This window comes from Fukomys damarensis, unplaced genomic scaffold (genome assembly GCF_012274545.1).
Source record: "Fukomys damarensis isolate Sample0158 unplaced genomic scaffold, DMR_v1.0_HiC HiC_scaffold_8, whole genome shotgun sequence".
NCBI lineage: Eukaryota > Metazoa > Chordata > Mammalia > Rodentia > Bathyergidae > Fukomys > Fukomys damarensis.
The window spans coordinates 31,632,373-31,652,752 of NW_022900920.1; the positions used below are offsets into that span (position 1 = coordinate 31,632,373).

General features: G+C 47.9%; 1 protein-coding gene across 2 annotated transcripts in view; it reads right to left on the reverse strand.

Moving 5' to 3' along the window:
* Positions 1-20,380, reverse strand: part of Cnnm2 (cyclin and CBS domain divalent metal cation transport mediator 2) — a 142,952-nt gene that overhangs the window by 10,963 nt on the left and 111,609 nt on the right. For both annotated transcript variants that reach the window (XM_033761448.1, XM_033761447.1), the window contains exons 2-5: positions 18,314-18,457; positions 15,772-15,909; positions 13,411-13,580; positions 1,799-1,892 (exon numbers count right to left, since the gene is read on the reverse strand). In XM_033761448.1, coding sequence (XP_033617339.1) covers positions 1,799-1,892; positions 13,411-13,580; positions 15,772-15,909; positions 18,314-18,457 — 546 coding nt within the window. The remainder of the gene's footprint in view (positions 1-1,798; positions 1,893-13,410; positions 13,581-15,771; positions 15,910-18,313; positions 18,458-20,380) is intronic.

Genomic DNA, 20,380 nt, shown 5'->3' on the forward strand with positions numbered 1-20,380 from the left:
ACACGCACTTCCCAGGTGCATCTGCTGAACCCGGGACGCTGGGTTTCACCCCCCACAGGGGCTTTGGTAAACGGAAACAGGCACCCACCTCATAGGGCAGTGGCCTGCACTAACTGCGCCTCCCTGTCTTCCTGTAAATACATGAAGTCCAGATCTTAGCTGTAAGGTCAAGTACAACAAGGGGCTTTGGAATAAATGACATGCTGTTCACGAGCATCCCCCTTCTTGGTTGCTCCAAACTAGGCGAGGAGCCTCTGGTGGCCAAAAAGGTTTCCCAGTGAAGGCCCCTCTTCGCTTCCTTTATGAATGGGACCTGGCCTTCAACTAAGGGCCAGGATGCTGGAGCTAATGTTTAGGTTTAAAGAAACAGTAACCAGTACAAGTACACAATTTACTCTTCTTTCTTTTCAAAACCACCTTACAGACCCAATTCCGCTAACCTAGGGCTAGTTTGAGTTTGGTTGCCAAAAATGGTTACACTTAACAGCTTTCCTCTACGTTTTAAAGCATATGCCGCATTCGTGTTGAGTGGCACTGCCGCCTGTCCTAACGCTAGGGGAGAACGGTCTGCCCTGTGGGAAGGAGCAGACCCAGGGCCCCTCACTACCGAGCCACGTGAGACGCGACCTGCACCGGCTGCGAAGTGCCCTCCTCCTCTGATGGACAGGCATCTCCAAGCTCACCAGACTCCCCGACCGGGTACAGAAGGGTCCTGGGGCGACAGGAACCGCTGACAATGAGACAGTGCACCCCTGGGATTCCAAAACCTGCACACAGGTGAGGACACCAATCTGCTGAGTACAGTGGAGGGGCACAGGACATCTTGTTTGGAGGCACAGCCCATCTGTCCCTTTTCAGACTGGTTTTCAGAAGCACCAGCCTTTCTTTTCAGGACAGGCTGTGCCAGTGTCCCAGCACAGCGTGTCACTTGGTATTTTGGCCACAAGGTGGCACTCCAACACCTCCATCTACCTTCCAGGCCTGCTCCTGCCAGCATGCAGGTGAGCGCAGGTGCTTGGAAAGACGCGAGGCAGAAGTGGGTCCAGTCCCACACCCACGGGAAGGTGGCAGCCGGGACCCATGCCAACACTCCTCCTAGGACAGGGGCAGCCTGCTGGCATCTTGTGCTCACAAAACTTGGACCACGCCCAGGCACACTTGCCCGTGCTGGCAACCCTGCCTGCCACTGTCTGGCCTGGGAGAGCAGCACTGGGCCGCAGATAACAAGGAAGAGGTGAATGGAAACCTGCGGACAGCTTCTCCTCTCCGGACCGCGGGAAGGCCTCGGAAGGCCTGCGAGCTGTGGGGCCCTGGCCCAGAGCAAGCGGAGTGGCCGGCCGGCCCCCAGGAGCCGCCGCCCAGTGTCACGGAGGCTGCAGAGGCACAGCACGTGTGCACAGACTGCACACACATGCTCCGGGTGCAGGCCACACGGCGAACAGACGCTGAGCAGGAAGCCGCCCCTCACTGCTGAGCGTCACCGCAGACCACCCGTGCACCACGAGGGAGAGCCAGGCACAGCCTGACCGTCAGTGCCACAGCGTCCATGACGACAGGGGTCGCCTTCAAGGACAGGACTCAGGAGCGTGAGGCCGCCGCAGGGCTTGTGGAGCTCCGTCCTGGTGTGGCACCGGAGGACACAGGTGCGCTCAGCAAGACTCGAGGAGGGACGTGCTCAGCACTGCAGTCTCGGAATACGCGACGCGCATCAGCGAGGAGTGAAACGCAGACAGAGAGGTCGGCGGGCAGGGCGCTGGTCATGGGAGGGCAGGACCTCTGCCGGCCGGCGCAGACTCACCTGGGGAGGCTGTGAGGGCCATCACACCGTAGTATGAGAAAGCGCTCGCTTCAAACTTCATGCCTTCTTTCCCAGCTTCCACTTCCACTTTCCCCTGAGGAAAGAAAAGGGGAAGCTCTCAGACGGCTTGCCCAAGCCCATCTGCCCACTTCATATGAAATAAGGTCCTGCTTCAGAGTCCCGCCTAATTCCTTTCCCAACAATCCCAGAGGAGCACAGCCTCAGACAGTCCTTTCCACACAGTGGCTAATTACTCTGAAACAGGAAAAAAACGAGATTCGGATGGACGTGTGGAGGTGACCGCCAAGCCTGACGGCACATGACTGAGCCCGCTTAGTATTGTGCCCATATCCCTAGCTCCGAGGCTCTTCAATAGAAAGGCAGAGACCAGCACTACGGAGGTGTGGCCCTGCTGCCCCCAGAAGCAGGAGTGGGGGCAGACCAGGGTCAAAGCCAGGCCACAGCCCTCTCTGGTCTCCTGAGCACAGCGTCCTGACCAGGTGAGCAGCTGCCTGGTGGCCAGGGCCCCATCCAGACGCCCTGGAACCCCAGAACCCAGGACACCGTCCCTCGCCGTCCTGGAGAAGTACCTGAGAGAGGCTCCCGCAGAACCAACTTGCCCTAGCCTCTCCTTTCTCTAGCCCTCACCCTCTCCTCCACACCGATGAGCCCTTCTGGGAAGGCCATGCCTCATCCATTCTGTGGCCCTATGACCCACCACGACCCTTCCAGGGAAGGGGTTCAACATATCCTATCTGAGCTACTGAAACACTCTCAAAAGGGTTTTGCTACAGAGCTCCCAGCCCCACGTCAGAGCAGCTCCTGCGCAAGCTGCCTTCGACTGCCTCTCCAGAGACAGGGTGGCCACGGCACACACCACAATGTTTTATTCATTCACCAAATGCATATAGCTCCATGGAGCAGACACAAACATCTCCCTCCTTCAGGGAGAGGGGCTCAAAGATTTAATGACCAAAGAGCAAGCTTTCAACCAACATGCTACATTAGCCAGCTGACGTAAACCTATTATTCTCATCAATTCCTATTAAAATTACCTTATATATTAAATTCCCAGTTACAGAGGACTGTTCTCAAAATACTCTCTTTTAGGTTTTCCTTCACTCAATGGAAATAATGGTCTTAATTCTTTTGTTATAAAAAATAGCAACTTAGAATGCAGGAGTTTTGTTTGTTCTTGGCGGTTCCGAGTACCAAATCCACGGCCTCGCACATGCCAGTCAGCCTGGCTCCACCCTCAGAACCCCATCCATCTGTTTAGTGGCACTGGAGAGTGAATCCAGGGCCTTCTTCCCTAGCTATACCCTTGGCCTTTTGTATTTGGAGGTAGGGTTTCACTAAATCGCACAGGGGGGACTCAAAATTGTAACTCCTGTGCCTCAGCCTCCCAAAGGCTGCTGGGATTACAGGTACACAGCAGCACCGAATTTCACATCAACCCACGACCAGGCACTGAGAACACTGCCGTGCAGGCAGGGCCTACCGGGGAGGCTGAGCTGATGAGGAGACAGGCTTGCCCTTGAGCACCAACTCAGGGTTGAGGGAAGTGCCTGAAAGCCAGTGAGCCAAGCCCAGAAAAAAAGTGTGAGAGTGTAAGGCGTCCAGAGAAAGGCATGTACGAGCCATGTTCACACAGAAAGGGATGTCTACGGGCAGGCTGGGTCTGTGTGAACAGGGGAGGGTGCGTGTGAAGGCAGGCTGGTGGGTGGCAACAACAGGCAGCAGCCCCACAGGCGTGCACGCACAGGGGAGGTGGGGACAGCCTGGAGGCAGCACAGTGAGCACACAAGGCCACAGGCTAAGGAGGACAAGCTCCTAGGCAGGCAACACTGTGCCAGGAAGACAACATCCGGGCAATGCTGGGACACAGGCCGCAGGTCCAGAAACCAATGGCAACAAGAGAAGCTCTGAGAGGGGAACCAACCAACCCGGCAGTCCTGGTAGGGAGAGACCGTAAGGCGGGAGAGGGACTCGGACATCCCGAGAGAAGGTGGCTCGCAGCAACGTGAAGACGTGCCACGCCAGGGGACAGAAGAGTCTGGAGTGAGTGGCAGGGCTAGGAGGAGAGACCAACTCCCAGCTCAGAACAAGGCCTTCCTCCTGAAGTCCGAGGTAGAAGGAAGGTCAGGGAAGGGGTCAGGGACAGGCCAATGGAGAGATGGGGGGCCGAAGAGAACAGCCAGGAGCCAGAGGGACCGAAAGGGCACTGGGCAGAGGCCCCTGGCACGCGCCTCACCACGGAAATGGCCAGTCGGGGTGGCTGGAGGGGCAGAAAGCAGCCTGCAGTCACAGTGTGCACGGCAGTGTGGGGGCAGGGCTGAAAGCCCAGGCTCGCAGGAGAGTGGGACGCAGGGTCCCCTGGAAAGAGGGAGAGGAAAGACAAGAGAACGAGATGAAGAGTTTGCGTCCTCTCAATGACCTGCATCCTTCCTGTGAGCTCGGGGTCTGGGTCCGAACGAGTCCTGTGCACTTTCTGGACATACTGTCTAGGTGGTCTCCACTGGACCTGGGGCTGCTTTTACAAGTTACAGGGCCTTGTGCGTTCTGTCTCCGCAAACAGGTGTCACTCCACTCTTCGTGGTGCAGGGCGGTCATCACCAGCAGAGCAACCCAGGAGCCCCGGGGAAGGGGCTGTCCTGCAGCAGCCTTCCCGTGTGAACTCAAGACAGTACCCCCTGCTGGTCCCGAGATCCCACTCCCAGGCCTCTGAATTAAAAGGCAATGGTGTGGCCTGGGCCTTGGGTATTTTAAAAGCTCTTCTGGTGATTTCTGCAAGCAGCAAAGTCTGGGAGTCAGTGCTTAGTGAGCGACAGCCCCAGCTCTGGCCTCTCAGGAGACTCTCACAGAGGCACAGAGGCTGTGGGCAGCTAATTACTCGGCTGCAGGAAGACTCCCAGCCCAAGACCACAACCAGCTCTGCCGTGGAGACCAGGACCCCGGGCAAGGGAGGTCCAGCTCGGCGCTTTCCAGATGCTGCGGAGTCCAGGCCAGGCTGCAAGGACCACAGGAAAACACGCCTGAGCCCCAAACTGGGGGCAGACACAGGGCTGGCCCCAGTTTCCACTTCATAACTGAATATGACCATCACTTCATAAAAGACCAGGTATCTCAAGCCCCCAAATTCCAAAAACACAACTCAATTTCAGGACAAGTTTCAAACTGAACACATACGCAGCTTTATGGAAAATCCATCGTAACCATCTATCCCATTGGGTGAAACTGGTGAAAACTGTCACTTAGGAACCATGGCACTAGATTAACTTTACTCCACTTATAAAATCATAGCAGCTTACAGGATCCCTGTAGTTCTTCCGGTTTTAACATCCCCTGACTTTACAATCAGGTTTAAGGTTTAAGAACGACCCTCTCCACCGGAGCTAAGCTCTTCTGGCACGTGAGTTTTAGGAACAAAACTTCAACAAACACATCTGCTCACTGGTGCGTACCAACAGTTCCAAAAGAGACCGTTTTCAAGTAGCACCTCTGCACAGATTAGGGCCACCCCTGGAGGACATGACTTGCCTGGCTCAGCTCAACTAGTGCCTTCTTGGGTCAGAGATTTAGCTCAGTGGTTCTTCCGCCTGCCTTGCAAGCACAAGGGCCCAAGTTCCATACCCGGTACAAAACAAAACAAATTTATACCCTCTGAACCATCTGGGTGGCCATCTTTAACCAAATGCTACCACCGGGTGTCAGAGCCCCCCCCGCTGCCCTGGGCCTCACTGTGCGACTCCACTGGTCTGGAGCCTGGCTCCCCAACCCAGCTCTGCTTGTTAGAACAGCAGCACTCTGCCTCTGCCTGAGGCCAACCACGTCAGGACCAGGCCTGCAACCCACCAGACCCCAGGGAGTCTGTACCCACTAGGCTGAGAAATGCTGAGCTCCAAGAAAGGGACGGGACCAGACTCATGGGGAAGTAGCTCATTCCACCCGGTGGAGGCCACATAACTGCCAGCTCACTGCAGACATCAAGCAGCCCAGGCCACCAGGCTCACACAGCGCCTGGCCACGGTGCAGATAAGCAGGGCTCTGTGCAAGCCAATCAGTGCACAGCTTGACATTTATTCTGTATGTCCATTTACACTTAGAATTAAATAATTTGCAAACTGGTTTTGCCTTGTCATGAGTAAGAGTTCTAAGCAGAAGGCGCTAATAATCAGTTTTATATTTACACTTAATATATTTTTTAAAAATAGGGAACCATTGAGAGTCCAAGTAATTTCTTCAAAATGGGTGCATTACCCATTACCTGAACTTAAAACTGCAGATCCATTATTACACCAGGACACAAAGACTTGACATTCAAAACCCTGTAAGAAAATTTGCAGTTTTTTGTTTTGTTTGTGGTTTGCTATGTAGTTCAGGCTGGCTAGAACTCACTATGTAGTCCAAGCTGACCTCAAACTATAGGCGATCCTCCTGCCTCAGCCTCACTACTGCTGGGATTACAGGTGTGTACCACCACGCCTGGCAGAAAATTTGGTATTGACAGTTTAAATTATTCTCCCAATAGGATAAAATCGTATTAAGTAGTGTCAAAGGCTGTATGATTTCTATTATTTTTGGCTTCTATCTAGGTGGCCCCCTCAAAGCCTCATAGGTGGGCTTTGAGAAGGTGGCTGGATCATGGGTGTGTGATATTGCACTATGGGTGCATATGTGGTAACTGATTAGTCCAGTGGTTTGGCACAGTTCTGGGTGTGGATAATAGGAAGAAGGCTCATTTTGGGTGTGGATGGTACCAACAAAGAGGCTTCTATCATGGACTGAATAAAGAGGAAAAGGAAAGCTCCCTGATTGCTGCCTCTGCCTGCCACACCATGAACTGTCTCCTCCTCTGCGATGCCCCTCTGCCTTGGAGCCAGCCAACTATGGACTAAAACCTCTACATGCTGTGGGCCTTGAACTTGTGGGTGGTCAGGTATTTTATCCCAGCAACAAGAAAGTAACTAAAACAGATTTGTACCAGAGAAGTGACACTACCTGACCGTATGGTGCAGGAACCCTTGGAACTAGCTTATGGGAAGAGTTTGGAAAGGTTTGGAGATGCCAGCTGAAGCAGCAGCCTTGGAATGCTGTAAGCCAAGCTTGATGGGAGACTCTGGTCAGAGCTCAGAGGACCAGAATGCTGACAGAAATGAAGCTGGTAAAGACCAGGCTCAGGTTTCTGTTGGGAACAGGGACTGCACTGGCAGTTGGACTCCAAACCATGTGTGTTATGCTCTGGCAGAAAATTTGTCTACATTGTGCTCATGTCCAAAGACTTTGCAGGATACTGGGATTAGGTGCGGTGGGCTAATTAACCTGGGAGAAGAAATTTCAAGGCAGTCCAATGTTGAGTCTGTAGCATGGCTACGGTTGGAGGCTTTTAGCCAGATTTATGGTGAGAATCAAGAGCAAAGGGCCCAGCAGAATTTTAAAAGTTTAGTTGGGATAGAAAGAAAGTCCCAATAAAGTTTTGGCCTAAAAAGATGGAATAGCTGCTGAAAGGATTGACAATAAAAAGCTAAGTACCTGAGAATAGGACCATAAAAAAGAAGGCCTAAGGGTATCACAAGAACCAGCAGGACTCTACCCTCTTGCAGCCTCAAAATTGCAGAGGTGAAAGACTGCTTTGAGAAGAGAGCTTCAGGGCATCATGCCCTAGAACAGCAGGAAGTTGGAAATGTGTTCCTCAGGATTGGGTTCCTAGTGCTCCGCAACCAGGCCCTAGACCCTTACAGCCAACAAGGAAGCCTGGCTACTGCTCCAGCTGAGGCAGACCTTGGCATCATCCACATGGTGCTGGTTTTAGGCGCATGCAGAATGGAAGAGTTGTGGGGTCAGGAAGGCTTTTGCCCAGATTCATAGGAAGACCTGGGAGGCCAGGCAGTGTGCCCCTGACAGTGCACCCCTGCATGAAGCTGAAAGTACAGTGGAGACACCAGAAGTTTGGAGAAGTCAGGAACATGGATCATGTGAGGAAAGCTACAAGGAGTGGGCACAGCCAGCCCAAGAGATAAGCCACGGGAGCTGCGACCACTGATGGTGCCATAGGGGTGGAGCCACCCAAGCCCTTTGGAGGCTTCTGGAGCTCACAACTTGCCACAGATTGGTTAGATGTTGGATATAGAACTGCAGGACACACCATTTGCCCTGCTGGATTCTGGACTTGCTTGGGTCCCTTTCCTTCATATTTCCTCATCCGAAACCTTTTGAAATAGAAATGTTTATCTTATGCCATTGGATGTTGAAAGTATTTAACTTTTTTTTTTTTATTTTTACAGGGACTTAAAGCTAACAATTTGCCTTCAGTCTCAGAGGAGATTTTGGACTTGGACTTTTCCAGCAATGCTGAAACTATTGGGACTCTGGGAACTCTCAGAGATGAACTAAACGCCCTTTTCATAAAAGGATCCACATGAGTCTTTTAGGGGCCGGGGCAGAATGTCATTGCCTATATCCAGATGACCCCCAAAGCTTCACGTACTCATAGGTAGGACTTGTGGGAGGTAAGTGGATCACGGGTGTGTGATATTGTATTATGGGCTGTGATAAGTAGATGTGGTGTGAGAACCGGGTGAGTCCACTGATTGGTTTAACATAGTTCTGGGTGTGGATAGTGGGAAGGCCCACCCTGGCAGCCTACAATAGTCCTGTAGCCTGGATGGGATAAAAGGGAAAAGAAGGCTCAGTGACTGTTGCTTCCTGTTCATCTGCCATGGACCATTTCTCCTCTGCCAGGCCTCTCTGCCATGTTGCTCTGCCTTGGAGCCAGCCGACTGTAGACTGAAACCTCTACAAGCTGAGCTAAAATACCTGACACGCCCTTTAATTTGACAGTGCCAAGTATCTTGTCCCAGCAACCAGAAAGTAACTAAGACACTTCCTAAGATGCTACCTCAACAAAAGAACAATTCCTACTTTAGGGAACCCACATGGTTAAATCCACATTAGAAGCTTTAAAGAACATGGATAAGGCAACTGAAAAGAATTTTTTAAAAGAGTATCTTTTTAATCTGAAGCATGAAGTCAACAAGGAGGGGGGAAAAAACCTCCAGGGGGAAAGTGCATTCTTTAAAATATACAATGAGCTAAGAAAAACCCACTGCGTCTCTTCCCCTGTTGTCCTTGCTAGTCATGCCCTAGTCACGTGCCGTGAAACAGCAACCATACTTCTTTTTTCACTTGCTAGACATTTTACTCCTCAAAGGACCAATGAATGTTAACAATTATATAAATAATACAGCAATCTATCACATTTTGACTTTTTATCAGAATAATTTTTTGCAATTACAATCATTGTGCATATAGAAATTTTTTACTTTGGTATATGCTTTCCATCTCTTTAATTACTGCATAATGACCCCTCATTATCACATAATTACCTATTAGACATGTAAACTATTTCTATTTTAAAATTATTAGACTTGGTGTAAATATATTTACATAGATAGCTTTGTATGATGTATTTAGAAGTGAGATTGTTAATTTAAGGATATAAGCAGTTTATAGTACTTTTTCTGTCTACTATTTATACTTCCAATTTTTACCTGTCAGTTAAGGTTAACGGATATCTCTTGGCACAGCATAAAAATTTTTTTATTGCTTTATTAAGTAATGTGCCAAGGGCCAGGGATTTAGCTCAGTGGTGCTGCCACCTGCCTCCCCAAGTGCAAGGTCCCAAGTTCGATCCCTGGTACAAAAAAAAAAAAACAAAAAAAAACAAAAAACACTAATGTGCCACATTGTGTTTAGTTGTCCATAAGCCAGCTTTTCATCCTAAAATGAATTCAGAAATGTCACAATGAATAAGTCTCTGGGGATAGCATTACTCTCGTTTCCTTCCAATGAGCTTGGCCCCTCGCTTAACTGGTATTAGGACTGAGCCCATGTCCTTCACAAAGAGGCAGGGTCTTCCTCTGTAGTTCAGGCTGGCTTTGAACTCACTATGCAGCCCAGGAGGGCCTCAAACTCAAGGTGATCCTTTTCCGCAGCCTCCTGAGGGCTGGGAATTACAGGCGTGCACTACCACACCTGGCTCACATCTCCTCTTGCTCTACTTGTATAACACGGAAATTGGAAGCTCCTTACAGTTCTATTTTTCCCTTCTAAATCCTTCGTTCCAGCAGGTTTTTAGGGGGAGGAAAAACTCTTATCTTTTTCTCTTTTATCACATTAGTTATGCCAAGACAGTATCAATATTACTAATCTTTTAAAATATCAAATCTTGATTTGTGGTTTGTAAGATTTTCTCATTTGAGTTTATCTTATGACAATTTTTAGTTTCTTTTTTACTTTATTGCTTTGCTCTTTTTCAGGCTAATTACAGTTGCCTATGTTTTATTTAAATAGAGAAATAAAGTTTCTTGAAATTCTGATATATTGTACAGATGGTATTTACATTATTAATAGTCTTTTATGGTATATTACCTATTTTAAGATATTCCAGGGCCAGGGATTTAGCTCAGTGGTTTCACCACCTGCCTTGCAAGCTCAAGGTTCAGAGTTTGACCCCCGGTACCAAAAAAAACCAAACAAACAAAAAAACAAAAAACCACCAAAAAACAAAAAACAAAAATATTCCATGCATTTTCCCTAATTCGATTGCTATTTAAGGCTTTTATTTTACCATTAATTCTATTTTTAAGTGATTAAATAGGTAAGACATGCACATGCTAAGAAATCCAAACCATACAAGGGAGAAATGCTTCCCTCTCTTGCTACTCCTGCCCCTCCATATCTCCTCTGGAGAAGGAACAATTATTACCAGTTTCCTGAGTAACATTTCAGGGAAATTTCATTTATGTGTATGTCTGTGTGAAAGACAGGTGCAATTTTTTTCTTTCACACAAATGAGAACATATACAAACTGTTCTGTGCCCTACAGATAAACTTGTGTCAGAGAATTTATCACCATTTTAGTACTTTTAAGTTACTGTGAATTTATTTCTAGTTTAATTTTATTAAGATCTATGTAGGTGATTTTATGAAATTTGTACCATTTTGTAATTACCAGAATGTACACTGTGATTAGTATACGATCAATTTTTATGAAGCACACAAGTTTTTTAAAAAGTACTTTTTTCGGTTTGATTTTCATGATTTTTATGTTTGATTTTTCCCAAATCTGTTAATTTTACTAGTTATACTAGTTATACAATTGTAAAGTACCATGCAACTTTTCTTGGTATGCTTGTTGTTTTGATAGAAATGTTTTCTACCAAAATAATGTTCCTCTCCATTTCTACTTTCTATGTTTATTTTGTGAAGTTATTTAAGGGGAGATCCAGTAGGACTTTGTCATGCTCTACCGTGTTTTCACCATTGCCCTCATCAATCCCTCAAAACACTGTAGCTTAAAAACCTACTTTCTTTTTGGGTAAACTTGAAATTTTAGCTTTTTTACACATATGTAGTGGGAAGTATGTACTTTGTATTATATAACCCACAAAGTATTCTTTTCAGTTTATTTAAATCATTCATTTTGAGTAAATTAGACTTCATTTCATCTAAGGGCTCCCATTTAGAAAATGATGAGTGTCTAGTGCAATCACGGTCCCAACAACAATTACTTAAGGAGTCCTTTCACCTTGCAGAGGAGCATCTTGTGGCTCTGAGGCCGCTTCCCTCTGACTCAGGTTTCTGAAACTTGGGGCCCACGTGCCATTCCAGGCACCGCTACTCTGCAGCGGCGGTGGTTCAGGATGGAATGGACTTTGCAAATCATAGCAGCTGAGCCAGGCTGCTGGTAGTGTCTGGAATGTCGTTCTGCTTGCCTCTGGGTCCTTGGGGAACTGGCCCCGAATCCACAGTGGAAACGCTCCACAGGCCTGCTCCTCCAGCACACACACCGTTTATAAAACCACCATGACATCATGAGTTCAGCAAATTTGTCACATTTATGTAAGCATGTAACATGAAAAAATAGTCACATATAGGTGTATATACCTAAAATGGCTTAGCCTTACCAAAAAAATCTTGAAAAGGTTTACTACTTGTAAATGGAGTTTATGAAGTCCCTTAGTCCCTTTCCATATAACTTAAGATCCACAGCTTTTTGATACAGCAACAGAACATCACTGACTCATAATTAAACACTAACTCTACAAGAACAGACAGGCAGCTGGTTTCTGACGTTACCACTAAAATTCACAAAACCAATCTCTCAATTCTCCCAAATAACAGTCTTCAATGTTATTCAGAGTTTCTGGAGGTTTATGGAACAGTCATATCCAGCTTTTACGTGAAATGTGACTGCTGTTTCGTTACAATGAATACAATATATCCCTGGCTAGTGACCGCAGGGTTTTGAGCTTGTGTATCTCCAAAGAAAAAGAAGTGAGTAAGGCTAAGGTTAGCAGAAGACTCAGGGCACTGAACCAGAGCCCAGAAACACAAGCTTCTAAGAAAGCCTTTCACTAGTCACCCAGCGGGGTTTCCTACTCCTACCTCTTCCATCAGCCCGGCTTCAGTGGACCCATCGCTGCAGGCATTTCTGACATCTACCCAGCTGAGAAGAGCTGGTTCCAAATCAAAATAAATTTCATAATTCATTCGGATAATTGGCGCCTGGCTGGACTCATGCAAATTTCAAGGCCTTTCATGTACTAATTACAGTCTGGCAATGGGACTTTCAGTTCACATCTAGGAAATACCAAGAAATACAAGCAAGTTTACAGGGCCAATATTCTTGGACTGAAATAGACTCAGGAACCAGGGATTTAGGTCAGTGGTTCTGGCACCTGCCTCGCAAAGCTCAAGTTCCCAAGTTTGATCCCTGGTACCAAAAAAAAAAAAGAAAAAAAAGAAATAGACTCAGTTGTCCTGAAGAGGATGCTTTGTCTATAGAGAGGCACAGGAAATTCACAAAACTAGGCTTTCATTCACCGTGGTGCCCACCTTGGCCTCCTTGCAAAGGGGTGCACCCCCGAAGTACATGTGCGACATAACACGGCCCCCTACTGAACCCCAGTATGGAATCCCTTCAGCGGGTCCAGAATGGGTGGCCTTTCCAAGTGCTGCATTATGTAACAGTTCCCATCACACAGAATCTGGTCACAAGGGGTAAAATTAATAAATGCACTGTTTGATGATGTTAATGGCAGAGACACCGAGACATTTCTTGGTCAAGTCCTATGGAGGGAGTGGAAAGAGAAAAGGTGACGCAGAGAGGACCAAGGAACCCATGATAATAAATTTCAAAACCCACCAAGACTGGGACAGGGACAGGGACAGGGATTTAGCTCAGTGGTGCCGCCGCCTGCCTTGCAAGCGCAAGGTCCCGAGTTCGATCCCCAGTACCAAAAAGACATACACACACACACACACACACACACCACCACCACCACCAACCTCATTCACCACGCTTCGTCTGACCCAGTGCCTCAGCAATCACGCTCAGCCTTTCAGCACTGGGAAATAAAGTGGCTAAAGCCACTGCTTTATATCGGAGTCACTTCATACACACAAAGACAAAGCTATGAAATTCTCTCCCAGCACAAAAAGTTAAGGACGAATAACCCTTGTGAGCCACTCGCCTACCAGCCCCGCTGGGTGACCACCACAAGGTGGGGACCCGGGGACGCAAACTGCTGTGGAGTGATCCCTCTGACCTGCAGAATGAGGACGAAGTAGTCTACGGGCTTGTTTCGCTGGTAGAGGTAGTACTCTGGGGCTTTCTTGTTCTTCTCGTCATACTTCAGCTCCTGGATGACATTGGGGTGCTTTAGCAGTCTTAGAAGGATCTTCTCTGACATCTGGGACGGGCTAAATGCTTCTACTTCTATGGACATAAACACAACTTGACATTACACTCGGGGGAAGGAAAGGTGAGGCTAGTCAGGGGGGCGCTCTGACAGGGAGGGCATCAAAGTGACCAACACGGAGGAACGAGACTTCCGCGTGTGCTCCACCGCGGACAATGACCTGGGAGAAACCAGAAAATGCTAAGGTCTCATCTTTGCTCCTTTTTTCTCTTGCCTTTAACCCGTCGCGGGATTCACCTTCAGAAAAGCATCCCACATGGCTGGCTGACAGATGGGAATGAGACCAGCCAGCGGCAGCTCTGAGCACCAGCAGGGCCTCCCACAGCACAAGAGTCTGCTGCCCAACAGCCAGAGGACGCCAGGGCCAGGCGCAGTGCGGTTAGTACGGCCATCTCCCCACAGCCGGCCTGAGAAATTCTGGGGACCACCCAGGGAGGGGTTCAGAACAAAAGCAAGGCCGTGCATACATCCACATGCGCTCCAACCACCAACAAAGAGTACTGTTGGTCAGCATTTACAAAGGTAGAAACTTTAGTACAAATAACAAAAATCACAATTACTGATTTCAAGGTGCTCTTTTCAAACTAGAATTTCTGATTTCTCAGAGGCAGACTAGAGTAACATTCAGTGTTTTATTGTTTTGGTTTGGTTTTCTTTTCAGACAGGGTCTCATTATGTAGTCCAGGCTGACCAGCACTCACTGTAGTGTAGCCTGGCCTTGAACTCCCAATCTTCCTGTCTCAGCCTCCCGAGTACTGGGATTACAGGCCTGTGCCACTACACCTAGCAACTGTAAGGTTCTTAAATGTTGAGGAACCAGAATACCAGAATTTTAAAAAGAATATTAAGCAAGTTAAAGATCTCATTTTTTAATTAGTTGCTCTCTGTGAATGGTATACATTTAGAATTCACTTATGTGACTTTTTTCAGTAATGATAGTGCATTGCAGAAAATTAGGAAAATAGGAAAAAGATAAAGAAGAACATAAAAATTACCTATAAGCCAACCAGTTAGCTAACTGTCCAGAGCAATTTGGTATTTCTTTCTAGTGCTTTGCCTGGGCATGTGTGCCTGTGTAGGTGTGCACAGAGAGACACAATCACAATCCTGACCCACACAGAATTCTCTACGGTGTCTCCCCACTGCACACTGTGTCGTGGGCATCTTCCCACGTCACTCCCACGATCTGACAGCGCAGGTGGCATTCCGTCATGTGGCTGCTGGGGGCCTCCTTTTCAAATATTCTGGGTGTACTGCATGCAGCGGAAAGGTACTGGCTGCACATCTTGGAAACAGATGTCTTCTACAAGGCCCTGGGCACCTTCAGCCCTTCTCACTCCGCCAGGCCAGCAGAGCGGGCCTTCCCAAGAAGGCTGGGGGTGGGGGCGGTCAGGCTCCCAGTCCCTCCCATGGGCAGGCGGTGCCGTCTGGGGTGTGTTAGTGACGTGTACCGGCCTTCCACAGTGGGCCTAAGTTAGCAATCTGATTTGATTTTTTGCTTGTTTGTTTTTGTTTTTTGAGACAGGGTCTCACTATGTAGTTGAGACTGACCTGGGACTCACTATGTAGCTCAGGCTGGTGTCGAACTCACTCACAGTGATCCTCCTGCCTCAGCCTCCCGAGTGCTGGGATTACAGGCGAGCGCCACCACACCTGGCTAGCAATCTGATTTGGAGAGGCCACCAGAAATCCACGTCAAAGTCCTCAGAGTCTTTAATTTCATCAAAAGACATACACGACACAGATTTAATCCTGAAAAATCTATTTTTCTTCTTTGCAAAGTAGAGCACCTGCGTTACCACGGATGTCCAACTGCTCTTCCGGGCAAGCTGCAGAGAGAAGCTCTCAACTGTCCAATCAATCAGGGGAGTCTGGTCTGCACTGCCAGCCTATTCGCCACGGCCGCCCGTGGGCTCAGCTGGAAGGAGAGGACCTGGCCTATGTATACATGCAGTGTGGCTCTGACATTCATCCTTACCTTTCAGACCAATTTTAAGTTACTGGTCCACCCCTGGCAAATGTCTCAGAGGGTTCATGCCGACACTGAACACAGGAAAGGAGAGAATTTAAAGAGAAAAAAACAAAACAAAACAAAAAAACAAAAAACAAAACACAAAAGTGGCATTACTTATCACCCCATTTCCCAACCTCCACCCCCAGCCCGCAGTGGCAGTGGCGCTGATTACAGACTGAGATAAGAGCACTTGCCTGTTGCTAGGAAACGGTGCATGGCCAGGAGAAGCTGCGGGGAGATTTTAACCTTCATCTCGCTGTCTGTTTGCTTAAAGGCAGAAAAATCTTGCTTTCTTTCTCGGTGGGCCACTTTCTTTTTTGTTCTGTTATCGGCTGAGAGAGGAATAAGAGAGAAAAAAAATAAGGAAACAGTTGTTAGGTCAGGGCTCTCGTTGGATGAAAGAGATGAAAGAGAAAAGGTGAGGCTCTCCCCAGGCAGGGAGAGGTCTCACCAAATCAGCACGGTCACAGCAGCCGTGAGAACCTGACAGGTCCGGGTAGGTGCTGGGACACCGTACGTAGCTCACGGGCAGATGCAGTCCAAGCCTGCAGGCAGCAGACTGTGGCCGGAGGCAGCCCATCTCCTGAGGCCCAGGGAAGAACTGCTAAAGGCGAGCACAGGAGGGCGCCTTCCCTGTGTTTAAGAGCCCCCAACAAAGTAAACACACTCACCCCAGGAAACAAACAAGAACGCAGCACAGAACACTACAGCATCTCGCCCTTTGTTACCACCCAGGCCATGAGAGTGTCAAGGTCAAGCAAACCCAGGGAAGGCATTGGAACAAGGCCAGCAAACCACGGATGTCCACAAAGGCCCCTGGGGCCACATTCCAGGCTCTGTCGTAGGCAGTCTGTGACCACAAACCCATGCTGCTATTCAACAGTGCTCCAAAAAATCTCTATTACTTGTCACAAATTATTCTTTAGACTTTTTTCAATCATCAAAAAGTATGAAAAACCATTCTTAGTGTGCATGTCATTCAAAAACAGGCAGCAGGTACTCACAGGCTGTGGTTTGCCAAGTCCTAATATAGAAGTTATCTCATACAAAACCATTTTTCAAGTATTTTTCTGAACAAAGTAATGATCAGAAAAAACTGGCTGAAAAGCCAGACTCCAATTGCTTGCTTCATCCACAAACAAGAACCATGAGTCACTGCAGTATTACTTCCTGCTCAGGGAGAAACAGATTGATCACAAGGCTTTTCCTGGAGAGAAGGCAATCGTATTTTATACTTTTCGTTTATCTCAAGTTCTTTTGAGAACCAGACAGTGTAAGTGAATACAAAGCTTTACAATAATTTTCTAATGGTGATGTGCACCACCAATCCTGATCCCTCTAGATCAAGAATACAACCTGGACAGGGCAGCCATGCCCATCATCCCATCACTCCAGAAGGCTGAGGCAGGAGGGTCACAAGCTGAAGCCCAGCCTGAGAGAGACCCTACTGCAAAAGAAAAAATAAAAAAGGGCTGAGAATGTTGACTGATTTCAACCAACCAATTAATTTAAATAAATAGGCTAGACCTGAAATCACAAGTGCAGCACTTTACCACCAGCAAGGTGCTCTAGCAGGAACTTTTATCGGAAACCAGTCCAATCAAGGTTTAAAAGAAGTTCAACTAATATTTCTGCAAAACCAAAGAACATAAGATCTCATAAATGTTTACAATGTCTTTCTCACATAAATCTATGGAGACACACAGGGTGTTAGATGGCTTGTGAGGCAGGATGAAAAGAATGTAAACACACTAACAGCAACGTTCTCTATCCTGAGGCCTCTCCTACCCTGCGAGTGTCAAAAGGGTAGAGCAGACTTGGAAAGGGTTTTCAAGAATTCTATACAGATGTGAAGGAAAAAAACACATTTTTAGAGGATAATCATCAGCTGGATATAAAAAAATTCTTCAAGGTGCATGGATGACTTGACTTGCAAAATGAGGTACTCCCTTCCCTTCCGGAGACTGACAGATATCACTCCACAAGGCAAGACCACTGCTGGGTCCACAGCCCATGAGCAAGGCCGCTTTCAGCCTAATGCTCTTTCTCCACTCGCCAGCCCCTGCTGCCCCACCGTGGGCCCTCTGCATCACGAAGCCCTCGGAGGAACTCCCTGGATGGTAGAGACTGAAGCCTTGCTTGGGTGAAACACTACGCAGTCCCGCATCTGGCGGGTCAGGGACCAATCCACACCTGGCCATGATTGCCTCCTCTGCTCCCCAAAGGCGGCAGGAAGCCGAGGACAGCACGATTCCTGCACATACCCTGTTGGGCCCACCTCCGTCCCGCCAGCGCCTCAGCTCCACCTCTGACCCAGGGTTTGAAGCAAGAAATGTCGTCAGCTGCCAGCCAGCAATCTGGCACACCCATTCACTGTTTAGGTATGTGAATTATAAACTTAAGGAAAACAATTTATCTGAAAATAACTTGCTTGCATGTATCAAAAGAAATTTAGTAAACATCACTCAGTGAAAATACGTGTGAAATTCAAGAAAACTTTCTCCAACAAGGAAGGTACAGATTAACGGTCAGGAAAGGCAGGCTTTTCAAAAGAACACCGCCTCAGAATCTCCTTCCCTGCCCCTCCAAAGGGCCTGGAAGCCCCGGGAGGTACAGCAGCCTCTACATGTTGAGAGTAATTACAACAGCAGACAGCACTGGAGAAGAAATGTCAGGGACTCGGCACAACAGAAAAGGTAAGGTTTGGGGAAATTACACTCAGACAATGCTACTCACTGTATAAGTCTGTTTCATCTAGAATCTCAGATTTGATGATTTCTTCAATCACATCTTCTAAGGTGACAATTCCAAGAACTTCATAAAATGGATCTCCTTCTCCCTCATTGTTTACCCGCTGTACAATAGCCAGGTGAGATTTACCTGGAAAGAAAACCAAGTTTAGGAGGCAATTTTCTGGATTCATCAACTATCATCTTATACACAATTACTGTAAAAATAGCAAACCTTATGCAGCAAAATTCTGATATCACTGCATTGGAGCATTTTAAAAAGTGTGGAAACACCACCACCAAATGGAGAAGCTTCCTGAGCCATGAAAGGTATGACAACAGGGCCAGCAGAGTGCCGTCTTCTGTACACAATGCCCTGCACCCAGGTCTCTACTTCCTCAGGGAAGCGGTGCTCAGCTCCACAGTCTTCCTCTGTGAGGTCTTCAAGAGCAGAGTACTTCTCTCAGGATGTTCCCAGGGCCTCCAGGGACCCTCAGGGCTCTAAGGTAGTGAGGCCGCACTAACTGGCCTTCTCCACCGTGTTGTTATGTGAACTGATGACATAAGGGCACCTGACCTGGCCCCCAACAAATGGGACACATGGTCACTACTCACAGCAAGGGGGCAGAGTCGGGGTCCTGACATGCCAGCTGCCTTGAGGGCCGGGTGCCTGTGTGGCGGCCTGAGCTGGGAGGGGGACCAGCTGGGCATGCAGGCTGAGCTCCACCACTGAGCTATACCCTAGGCCCACACAGAACGTCACTTTTGCTTGAAAGAATGACTACCAGATAAACTATGGTTTTATAGAGTACTGGTGGATATTTCTGTGAAATAAGCAAAACAAGCCTGTCACATCAAGGAAAAATACAGGCAGTGCCTGCTACCAATGATAAAAACTGAGCTTTCAATGGAAAATGAGAATTTTTGGAAATTCATACCCACCAGATGAGTGACAGCTTCTCAACAATTAAGGACCCTTTTTTTGACGGTGAGAGTAATGAAATTAACAATGCAACTTTTAAGTAATGAGTAATCTACTGTGTCAGTGTTTTGAACATTAGCGTAATTTACTGAACCATGCATGGGTAAAGGATCCACTGAGTACCACACAAAACAATGTATTTTTAATTTCTTAACATAAAAATTATTTTATTATTTCCCATTCCCCCATCCCCCTTCTGGGTTTTGTAGCCAGCCATGGGGTGGGGGTGGGGGGTGCTCGGAACAGCACTGATGACTCTCACCTTCCCCCCTTTGATAAAGGTGTTCACCGCCCTTTATCAAAAATAAGTGGGAAGTCACTCATTTTCCCTTGCCCTAGTTCTATTTGTGGAAGCAAATCACTAAGCCTGTCATACCCCCAAGGGGGTAGGGGATTAAGATCTACTTTCTAGAGAGGGGTACGTGTGCATCTACATGTATTACGCAGAATTCAGTGAAGATGATTTTAGGGCAAAGGATTTTAGGGTTATTGACTTTTGTTTTGTTTTGTTTTTAGACAGGGTCTCCCCCTATGTAGTCCAGTCTGGTCTCGAACTCAGGGATCCTGCTGCCTCGGCCTCCCAAGTGCTGGGATCACAGGCGTGCCCACCACGCCCAGCTAGACCAAAGGATTTTAACGAGACAGAATACCTAAAGTCTCTTGGCATGATTTCAGATTCTACATGCAGTTAACCTTTAAGAAACTACTACTTGCTGGGCGCAGTGGTGCATGCCTGTATTGAAGCACTCAGGAGGCTGACGAGAGCTGCCCAAGTTCGAGGCCAGCCTGGGCTACACAGTGAGACCCTGTCTCAAAACACCAAGGGACAGAAAAAGAAACTACCACTTAGGGAATTCTGGTGTAGCATCAAAGAAGACTATCCAGGATGGTCTGGAAACGCTATTAAAATGCCTCTGCCTTTTCTAAACACCAATCTATGTGAGGACAGACTTTCTTTGTGTACTGCCACCAGGCACAAAATTGCACAGGCAGAAGCCAGGAGTGGTGGCGCACGCCTGTAATCCCAGCACTCAGGAGGCTGAGGCAGGAGGATCGCTGTGAGTTTGAGACCAGCCTGGTCTACATAGTGAG